Source organism: Colobus angolensis, unplaced genomic scaffold (genome assembly GCF_000951035.1).
Source record: "Colobus angolensis palliatus isolate OR3802 unplaced genomic scaffold, Cang.pa_1.0 Scaffold9, whole genome shotgun sequence".
NCBI classification, from domain to species: Eukaryota; Metazoa; Chordata; class Mammalia; order Primates; family Cercopithecidae; genus Colobus; species Colobus angolensis.
Window position 1 is genome coordinate 10157248 of NW_012122931.1, and position 11002 is coordinate 10168249.

At 48.9% G+C, this 11002-nt stretch overlaps 2 protein-coding genes across 3 annotated transcripts in view; one reads left to right on the top strand and one right to left on the bottom strand.

The window, feature by feature from the left end:
* Positions 1 to 1050, bottom strand: part of RABEPK (Rab9 effector protein with kelch motifs) — a 32954-nt gene extending 31904 nt beyond the window's left edge. Inside the window, exon 1 of the mRNA XM_011931382.1 lies at positions 727 to 1050. The gene's annotated coding sequence lies outside the window, so the exon portion shown is untranslated. The remainder of the gene's footprint in view (positions 1 to 726) is intronic.
* Positions 1051 to 8314: 7264 nt separating this feature from the next.
* Positions 8315 to 11002, top strand: part of PPP6C (protein phosphatase 6, catalytic subunit) — a 47861-nt gene continuing 45173 nt past the window's right edge. For both annotated transcript variants that reach the window (XM_011931384.1, XM_011931385.1), the window contains exon 1: positions 8315 to 8833. In XM_011931384.1, the coding sequence (XP_011786774.1) occupies positions 8759 to 8833 (75 nt within the window). In that variant the 5' untranslated portion in view covers positions 8315 to 8758. The remainder of the gene's footprint in view (positions 8834 to 11002) is intronic.

Sequence of the window (11002 nt, forward strand, 5' to 3'; positions counted from 1 at the left end):
AAAAAAAAAAAAAGAAAAGAAAAAGAAAAAAAGAAAAAAAAAAGAAATGGGGTTTCCCCCATATTGTCCAGGCTGGTCTCGAACTCCTAGCCTCCTAAAGAGCTGGGATCACAGGTATGAGCCACTGCTCCCCACCCAAAGGACAAAACATTTAAAGAGGCTGAGAAATACTGAGCTCTAAGATAAATCTTGGCCTCAGCATAGCATAGAAAGTAAGGCCTTCTGCTGTCAAGCTTTTTTCCGTGAACTCACCTCCACAATCTCTTGCATTATTGGTTTTTTTTTGCAGTTCTTATAATATGGCAGGCCTTTTCATAATTTTGTAGCCTATTCTGCTTCCCCTATTTGTAATGTCGCTTCCCTTCTGGGAAATTGGCAAACTCCTAGTCAACCTTCAAAGCCCAGTTCAAAAGTCCCTTCCCTGGTGAAACCTTCCCTGATTTGCCCTTTTCTCTTCCACCCCCTTCCACGTTACTTCCTTCTTCCACCCACTGGGCTTTTAACGTATTAAGCCACCACCACTGCAGGAATCATTTGTATTGTTTATCTATTTAAAGCTTCTAGACTAGATTCTAGATTAAACTCCACTAGACTAAGTTCCTAGAGGGCTGGGCCTGTCAGATCCATTTCGAAAACCTACCAATGGACCTGGCATAGAGTAGGAGTGGGGAGTGGCTAGTGAATGAAGAAAGAAAATAGATTGAGAGATGAATGGATAAATCCCACCTGCGGCCTAGGCCGCTGACAACTGTCCCCAAAGTCCAGAGCTCAGTTAGGTTGGCTTCACGTGGGCGGGACCTCCCGCAGCCGCCGCCGCTACCCGCCCGGCAAATCTCATCCTCACGTGGCAGTTTTAGGCGATAGGAGACGGGGTCGGGAGAGAACAAGCTGGTTCGGTCAAAGTGGCCAGGACGGAGCCAGGGAAGGCCTTCCCAGTTCTTTCCACCCAGCTTGGGCCCACTCCCCTAAAGGATTCGGACGCCCTGCCCGAGACTGTAACAGACCCGGTATCCGGGTACCCTCGCCCCCAACCCTTCAGCCCAGGACCGCATTACCTGCGGCGATTTAGGCCAGTCGCGAGCCGTGACTCCGCCCCGGAGGGGCGGGGCTTAGGTCTGGGCCCTCCTCCCAGAACCCGGAAGAGCGTCCAGGCCAACCGCTCCCTCCTCCCTGCTCCGTCCCGAGGGCCCGGGGCTGCCTTCCTGGGCTGGCGGTGGAGGGACCGTCCCCCCCAGACCCGGAGTGGACGCCGGGTTGTGCATTTTTGGGGAACCAATCGGGCTGGGCCCTCCCTGGGTCCCTCCCTCCCAGAAGGAATAAATAAGCCGGGGCTACTTGGAAACGATTTGCGCAATGTCGGGTTCGGGCATTCGTTTGGGGAATCCAAATTCCTGCGGCAGCTGATCTACTTACTCTATAACTGGCTGACAGGGCCGGGCGCCACCTCACGCCAGCTTGGGCAACAGCGCGAAAACTCCGTCTCAAAAATAAATAAATAAATAAAAGGGGGCGGTATAACAGTTACATTTCCAGTTACGACGATTGTTAACAGTTTCAAAAGGAGAGAGTTGAGCACGCAATCTGCCTGTGTAGCCTTCGGGCCAGCTCAAGATTTGGTGCTTTGAACAGCTGATTTATTCCATAATTACCACTTGTAATTATGGCAGGTGCTATGCTGAGCCAGACACCACCACCCTTGGCCTCCAGGAGCATACAGTCTTAAATAGAGATCAAACAAAAAGACAACTAGGGACGATTGCCAAGAGTGCAAGAAATAAAAAGTTCAGCAATGAGAGTATCTGTTCTGGGGAAGTTACTTTCCTCCAGGCCTCAGGGCTGTCTGCTTGTAACCATGGAGCTAATAAGATTTCTATCATAGGCTGGGCGCGGTGGCTCACGCCTATAAGCCCAGCACTTTGGGAGGCGGAGGCAGGCAGATCACGAGGTCAGGAGTTCCAGACCAGCCTGGCCAACATAGTGAACCCCCCCGTCTCTACTAAAAATACAAAAATTAGCCAGGCGTGGTGGCGGGTGCCTGTAATCCACGCTACTGAGGAGGCTGAGGCAGGAGAATTGCTTGAATCCGGGAGTTGGAGGTTGCAGTGAGCCGATATAGTGCCACTGCACTCTAGCCCGGGTGACAGAGCAAGACTCCGTTTCGGAAAAAAAAAAAGAAGAAGAAAAAAGATTTATATTGTAGTTGTGGTGGGGAATACATGACATAATGTAAATAAAAGTGATCAGCACCCAGCAGCTGGCACAGAGTTCTCTTTCAAGGGAAAACTGTTCCTGACTATAAATGAACAATGTCTCTAGATGTATTCATCTACATCATCTTTGATTTAGTTCATAACCATAGGTTCTCTGTATCTTTCCTGAAAATAGAGAGGTGGCTCGCTCTCTTATGTCTGTTTCAAAGAACTCCAGTCTCTGAAACTGTCCCTGTGTCCTAGGAAATAGAGAAAACAGCTCAGGTTAGAAACAGGAGCTCCTGGAGCGTAGAGCTATGATAGCTTAGTGGGAAGAGATCAAACATACTTGGGTTAAAATCGAAGCTCCAGGTCGGGTGTGGTGGCTCATGTCTGTAATCCCAGCACTTTGGGAGGCTGAGGAGGGCAGATCATGAGGTCAGGAGTTCGAGACCAGCCTGGCCAACAGTGAAACCCCATCTCTACTGAAAATACAAAAATTAGCTAGGCATGATGGCTGGCACGTATCTATAATCCCAGCTACTTGGGAGGCTGAGGCAGGAGAATCACTTGAATCAGGAGGCGGAGGTTGTGGTGAGCCGAGATCATGCCACTGCACTCTAGCCTGGGCAACAGAGGAAGACTGTCTAAAAAAAAAAAAAAAATCAGTCGGGCATGTGTCTGTAATCCCAGCTACTCAGGAGGCTGAGGCAGGAGAATCACTTGAACCCAGGAGGTGGAGGTTGCAGTAAGCCAAGATCATGCTACTGTACTCCAGCCTGGGCAACAGAGCAAGACTCTGTCAAAAAAAAAAAAATCCAGGGTCCAGCACTAACCATCTAACTCTGACATTTGGCAAGTCACCCACTCTGAACCCTAGTTCCTCATCTATAGAATGAGGATAGTACTACCTACTGCACAGACAGAACTGTTCAGAGGAAGTGCTAATACAGGTGAAAAGCCAAGTTGGTGAAAGGATTCTTTTAGCTACTTGAAACCATAACCAAAATTTTTTGACAAAATGGAATTCAGGGTCTGTGGCTCTTTCAAACATATGGAGTCTTTGTGAGTTCCCACATTAGTGGAAAATTCCCCATTGACTGTCTGCCAAAGAGAAGTTTAGGGATATTCAGTCATTCTGCTCTCCTTCAGGAAAGAAAACCAAGACCAGGTTAGCTCTGCCACATGTCCATGTGCATCTCCATGTACATTTCTGCTCACAGCTGCAGAATGCTCTGATGTCCCCGATGTTTTCTGGCTAGCTCTGTTTCAAGGTGCCATGCTGGAGTGACACATCAACAAAAAAGAGACGGGGTTTTTCCATGTTGGTCAGGCTGGTCTCGAACTCCCAACCTCACATGATTGGCCCATCTCAGCCTCCCAAAGTGCTGGGATTACAGGCATGAGCTACCACGCTCAGCTCTTGCAGGGGCTCTTAAGCAACATGGAAATAAGGTTGATGGAAAATAAACATCAGTTTCTTTTTTTTTTTTTTTTTGACAGAGTCTCGCTCTGTCACCAGGCTGGAGTGCAGTGGTGCGATCTTGGCTCACTGCAACCTCTGCCTCCCTGGTTCAAGCGATTCTCCTGCCTCAGTCTCCTGAGTAGCTGGGATTACAGGCACACTAATTTTCATATTTTTAGTATCGATGGGGTTTCACCATGTTGACCAGGATGGTCTTGATCTCCTGAGCTCGTGATCCGCCTGCCTTGGCCTCCCAAAGTGTTGGGATTACAGGCATGAGCCACCGTGCCTGGCCATAAACATTAGTCTCTAAAAAAGAAAAAAGAAAAATATCCAAACAACAACAGTATCTTCTTCCATTTGAATTTTTTCTCCAAGAAACTCTGAGCAGATTATCTCTTTACTTTTTTTTTTTCCTTTTTTCTTTTTTTTGAGACAGGGTCTTACTCTGTTGCCTAGGCTGGAGTGCAATGGCACAACTTTGGCTCACCGCAACCTCCACCTCCTGGGCTCAAGCAATCCTCCCGCCTTAGCCTCCCAAGTAACTGGGACTACAGGCACATGCCATCATGCCTGGCTGATTTTTATATTTTTTGTAGAGATGGAATTTTGCCATGTTTCCCAGGCTGGTCTCGAACTCCTGGGCCCAAGCAATCTGCCCACTTCAGCCTCCTAAAGTGCTGGGATTACAGGCATGAGTCACTGCACCTGTTCTGCCTTTTTTTCCTCCTCTCCCCTCCCCTTCCTCTCTTTCTCTCTTTCTTTCTTTTTGATGGAGTCTCACTTCATTGACCAGTCTGGAGTGCAGTGGCACGATTTTGGCTCACTGCAACCTCTGCCTCCTGGATTCAAGCGATTCTCCTGCCTCAGTCTTCCCAGTAGGTGGGATTACAAGCATGCACCACCACACCTGGCTAATTTTTGTATTTTTAGTAGAGATAGGTTTTCACCATGTTGACCAGGCTGGTCTTGAACTCCTGACTTCAAGTGATCTGCCCGCCTCGGCCTCCCAAAGTGCTAGGATTGTAAGCGTGAGCCACCATGCCCAGCCTCCTACATTTTTTTTCTAAAGTCGTACATGTTACTTCTTCAGAAATACCTTTCCTGCCCACATAATACTCAGAGTTAACACTCATATTGCACTCACTCTGTGCCAGACAATGTTTTTGTTTTGTTTTGTTTTGAGACAGGGTCTCACTGTCACCCTGCTGTAGTACAGTGACACAATCATAGCTCACTGTAGCCTTGGCCTCCTGGGCTCAAGGGATCCTCCCACATCAGCCTTTAGAGTAGCTGGGTCTACAGGTGTGTGCCAGCACCAAACCTGGCTAATTTTAATTTTTTTTTTTTGGTAGAGATGAGGTCTCACTATGTTGCCCAGACTGGTCTTGAACTCCTTGGCTCAAGTGATCCTCCTACTTTGGCCTCTCAAAGTGTTGGAATTACAAGTGTGAGCCACTGTGCCCGGCCTAGACATTGTTTTAAGCCATTTTTGTATATCAACTCTGTTAAACCTTTGTACAAGCCTATGAGGTAAGTAGTATTCTTAGAATCTCCAGAGGAGGTAAGCATTATTACTATCATCTCCATATTGGAGCTGAGAAAACTGGAGTACAGAAAGGATAAATTCCCCAAAATCACACAATAAGTGATAGAGCCTGTATTTGAACTCTGCCCACATGGTGCTAGAATCTACATCCTGTACTTTACCTCTACTGTGTTGTCAATCTAAAGTAGGCTGCTTTATTTATTTATTTATTTATTTATTTTGAGACGGAGTCTTACTCTGTGGCCCGGGCTGGAGTGCAGTGGCCGGATCTCAGCTCACTGCAAGCTCCGCCTCCTGGGTTCAGGCCATTCTCCTGCCTCAGCCTCCCAAGTAGCTGGGACTACAGGTGCCCGCCACCTCGCCCGGCTAGTTTTTTGTATTTTTTTTTAGTAGAGACGGGGTTTCACCATGTTAGCCAGGATGGTCTGGATCTCTTGACCTCGTGATCCGCCTGCCTCGGCCTCCCAAAGTGCTGGGATTACAGGCTTGAGCCACCGAGCCCGGCCTATTTATTTTTTTTTTGAGACAGAGTGTCACTCTCTTGCCCAGGTTGGAGTGCAGTGGCACCATCTTGGCTCACTGCAGCCTCCACCTCTTGGGTTCAAGCAATTCTCACACCTCAGCCTCCCAAGTAGCTGGGACTACAGGTGCACACCACCACACCCAGCTGATTTTTTTTTTGTATTTTTAGCAGAAACGGGGTTTCACCATGTAGACCAGGATGGTATCGATCTCCCGACCTCCCAAAAGTGTTGGGATTACAGGCATGAGCCACCGCACCCAGCCAAAGGTAGACCTCTTCTACTCCATTTTTCTTGCTTATAGTACCTACTATTTTCCCTTTTGAGCACTAATCACAATTTGCAATTAAATATTTGCTCATTACCAGGCATGGTGGCTTACACCTATAATCCTAGCACTTTGGAAGGCCAAGGCAGAAGAACACCTTGAGGCCAGGAGTTTAAAACCAGCCTCAGCAACATAGTTAAGACCTCATCTCAACACGTTTCTTTTCTTCTTCTTCTTCTTTTTTTTTTTTTTTTCTGTTGGCCAGGCTGGAGTGCAGTGGCACGATCTCAGCTCACTGTAACCCCCACCACCTCCTGGGTTCAAGCGATTTTCATGCCTCAGATTCCCAAGTAGCTGGGATTACAGGCATGCACCACCATGCACAGCTAATATTTGTATTGTTAGTAGAGATCAGGTTTCACCATGTTGGCCAGGTTGGTCTTGAATTCCTGGCCTCAAGCGATCTGCCCACTGGGTGAGCCACTGCACCCGGCCTCGACAACAGCAAAAAACTTAAATTACCCTATGCATTTCTTCATTTGTATCCTTTGTAATATCCTTTATATTAATAATAAAACAGTAAATGTAAATAAATAAATACTGTTTATCTCTTCCCAGCAGATTGTAAGCCTAATTAGGGCAGGGATCATATCTGTTTTATTCACATCGTAAGCACTGTGTAACCTCTTTTTTCTTTTTCCTTCGAGATGGGGTCTCACTCTGTGGCCCAGGCTAGAGTACAGAGGCGCCATCTCAGCTCACTGCAACTTCCGCCTCAAGCAATTCAAGTGATTCTCCTACCTCAGCCTCCCGAGTATTTTGTATTTTTAGTAGAGATGGGGTTTCACCGTGTTGGTCAGGCGGTCTTGAACTCCTGCCCTCAGGTGATCTGCCTGCTTTGGCCTCCCAAAGTGCTGAGATTACAGGCATTAGCCACTGAGGCCTGGCCAATAGGCACTATATAACTATTAGTTGAATGAATGAAGAAATGAATACTTGTGGGCATCATTCATTCTGTAACAAACTTTAAAAAATTAATTTTACTTTGAAACAATTTCATACTTTCAGAACAGTTACAAGAATAATACAAAGAAGTTCACCCAGATATCTCATTAAGGGTTAACCATTTGTTCACAAAATACACTTTAGAGAGCGAGAGGATTCATTCCAGGAACTCTTGAGCAACAAATATTTATAGAGCGCCTGCTACTATTGGATTACATAACAGTCTCCTAACTGGTCTCTTGGCTACAGCCATTGTACCCCCACCCCAGTCCCATATAGCAGCTTCCTTTTACTAATTTATTATTTATTTATTTATTTATTTATTTATTTATTTATTAGGACGGAGTCTCGCTCTGTCGCCCAGGCTAGAGTGCAGTGGCGGGATCTCAGTTCCCTGCAAGCTCCGCCTCCGGGTTCACACCATTCTCCTGCCTCAGCCTCCCAAATAGCTGGGACTACAGGCGCCCGCCACCAGCCCCGCTAATTTCTTTTTGTATTTTTAGTAGAGACGGGGTTTCACCTTGTTAGCTAGGATGGTTTCGATCTCTTGACCTCGGGATCTGCATGCCTCGGCCTCCCAAAGTGCTGGGATTACAGGCGTGAGCCACAGGGCCCGGCCACCTTTTACTAATTTATTTTTGAAGAGGATCTCGCTCTGTCGCCCAAGCTGGAGTGTAGTGCCTCGATCTCGGTTCACTGCAACCTCCGCTTCCCGGCTCAAGCGATTCTCCTGCCTCAGCCTCCAGAGTAGCTGGGACCACAAGCACGCACTGCCGCACCCGGCTAATTTTGGTATTTTTTGTAGCTACGGATAGGATAGAGATCTTTGTCTATTTTGTTCACGAAGTATTGCAAGCACCTGCAGCTGTACCTGGCACATCTTGGTTGCTCAATAAAGAGTGCTTGAATAAACGAATGCTGAAGGTATGCTAGTACCAGGTACTGTTCTCAGTGCTGGAGTTACAGCAAAAAACTCCGTGTCCTTGTGGGATTCTCATTGGAAGTACACTTAAGCTTAAGCCATTTTTCCAATCTTGGTCCCACCATTTTGTTCCCTGTGAGATTTGGGGTAAACTACTTAAAGCCTCCAAGCCTCACTTTCCTATCAATCGTTACGAAGATTAAAAGGAAAAACAGCATTTGTATCGCATTTAGCATAAGAAACCCTTTAATATTTGTTTCCCTTCCTTTCAGGTTGGAAGACTGGAGCCTGACATCTCTGCCACAGGCTTAGGCGAGGTTTTCACAGGGACTTGGAAAGGTGCAAACGGCCAGGCTTACTCAACTGTTAAGATATTCTGGTGAAAGAGTGCTTAAAAGGGTTGGAAAAAGAAACCAGTGAGTGGCTAGGACCACCTACTCCGCCGTTTGCCTCGGAAAAGCCTGGCCGGCTGCCGTCAGGTGAAAGTCTGGAGAAATGGGAGGAAAACAAGGGAGGGGGGCTGTCCACAACTGAAAACTACACATCCCAGCACGCCCTGCGGCAGACGACTACGGGTCCCAGCAGGTTCGCGGGGGGGGGTGGATCGAAGTGGGGTCTCTTGGGCCCTGTATCAGGGGTTCAGCCAGAGGGGGCGCCGGGCGTACCGAGGTAGCGGGGAGAAGCGGGTCGCGCTTTAACGGCGCTGCGCAGACGCCTCTCACGGGCCGGACGTGACGCAGAGAAAGTTCCGGCTTCGGCCTCCGCCGCCGCCGCCGCTGCCGCTGCCGCCGCTACTACAGCCGCCGCCGCTGCCGTTGCCGCGGCTTGTTATTCCTAAAATGGCGCCGCTAGACCTGGACAAGTATGTGGAGATAGCGCGGCTGTGCAAGTACCTGCCAGAGAACGACCTGAAGGTGAGCCCTGCCGGGGCAGGAGCCCTGTTTGCGGGCTCGCCCCTTCCGGCTGTGGGGCGCCCGCCGGTCCGCCCTTCCTTTCGCCGGGACCCCCGCTGGGTATCCCGTTGCGGTGGAGGGCCTGCCCCAATGCCAGGCGACCCGGGCCGACCCGGCGTCACGCCGAGGGTCGGGGGAGCCGAGTCCCCCGAATGCTGTCCCGGTTGCCTCAGTAGGGATCCCGAGGGATGTCGCGGCCTCTGCCCCAGGGTCGCCCCTTCTGGCCTTCGGGCTACCCCAGGACCCGCAGCTGTAACAGCTTTGCTTAGAAGACTCGGCTCACCACCCCATCCCCCGGTCTCCCTCAGTCGGAGCCGAGCCTCCGCGGCAGTGCCCTAGGGATGGGGTCGCCACCACTGGAGGTGACAGGAGCGCGGAGTGGCCGGCGTCTGACAGGAGATGCCACCGGCTCCCGGAACGCAGCCCCAGTGTGTTTAGGTCTCTGAGGAAGGGGCAGGCGGTGGGCCCGAGTGGTTTGGTACTGACGGGAGCGAACGTCAGGTCGTCCCTCTTTCTTTGTCACTCCTCCAAATTGCTTTTTAGGATCGTCGGTTTTCTTTTGCTAATTCAGAGGTGAATACCGTTTCTGAGTATGTTGTTGAGCTTACTGAAGTGGATAAAGTAGTTGGTTCTCAATAAATACAAATACTTTTTCCTTAACCGCTTTTTTTTTTTTTTTTTTTTTTTTGCGACAGAGTCTCGCTCTGTCGCCCAGGCTGGAGTGCAGTGGCCGGATCTCAGCTCACTGCAAGCTCCGCCTCCCAGGTTCACGCCATTCTCCTGCCTCAGCCTCCCGAGTAGCTGGGACTACAGGCGCCCGCCACCTCGCCCGGCTAGTTTTTTGTATTTTTTAGCAGAGACGGCGTTTCACCGTGTTAGCCAGGATGGTCTCGATCTCCTGACCTCGTGATCCGCCCGTCTCGGCCTCCCAAAGTGCTGGGATTACAGGCTTGAGCCACTGCGCCCGGCCCCCTTAACCGCTTCTTAACTCAACATTTCGTTTTCTTGATTTTCTAAAGGAGGCGAATTCCTTGTTACTCCTGAGTCCAAGTAAGAGTAAATGTATGTATGGGTAAGGAATGGCTTTGGTATACTGCTTTTCTTTTTTAAAAACTTTTAAATTATTATTATATTTTTAATTGAGATAAGAGTCTCACTTTGTCCCCCAGACTCCAGTGCAGTGGTGCGATCTTGCTCACTGCAACCTCTGCCTCTCGGTTTCAGGCGATTGTCCTGCCTCAGCCTCCCGACTAGGTGGGATTACAGGTACCCACCACGACTCCCGGCTGTTTTGTATTTTTAGTATAGACGGGGTTTCACCATGTTGGCCAGGCTGGTCTTGAACTCCTGACCTCAAGTGATCTGCCCTCGGCCTCCCAAAGTGTTGGTATTACAGGCGTGAGCCACCGCGCCCTGCCTAGGGTATACTGCTTTTTTGAAAAGTGTTTCTATGCATTTGCTGAAATCAGAACTTAGATTTCTAGCAGTGCTTATCAGCTCGTGCTAGTATTTATCCGACTCAGTGTATTCTTTTTTTGGAGACAGAGTCTCCCTCTGTCGTCCAGGCTGGAGTGCGGTGGCGCGATCTCGGCTCAGTGCAAGCTCCTCCTGCTGGGTTCATGCCATTCTCGTGCCTCAGTCTCCCGAGTCTCTGGGTCTACAGGCGCCCGCCATCACGCCTGGCTAATTTTTTTGTATTGTTAGTAGAGACGGGGTTTCATCGTGTTAGCCAGGATGGTCTGGATCTCCTGACCTCGTGATCCGCCCACCTTGGCCTTCCACAGTGCTGGGATTACAGGCGTGAGCTACCGCGCCCGACCCCGGCTCAGTGTATTCTTAAAGAAATATATTACTGTGGGTTTTGTCTTATTTCTTCTTTGTACAGTAAGTTGATACTTAACATCAGTCAACAAGTATGCATAATATTTGAGGCCACACGTGGTGTTATGAATGTGACTGAATTGTACTTACTTGTTAATTTTGTGTGGCATATGACGGGGGAGTCATTCCTCTGCATTCTCCCATTTTTAATAGAATAATTTAAAATAAGGACAGCCTTCGTATGTAGTAGTGTAACATTCGTGCTCATCTGAGTCCTTCAGACATTCCTTTTTTTTTTTTTTTTTTTTT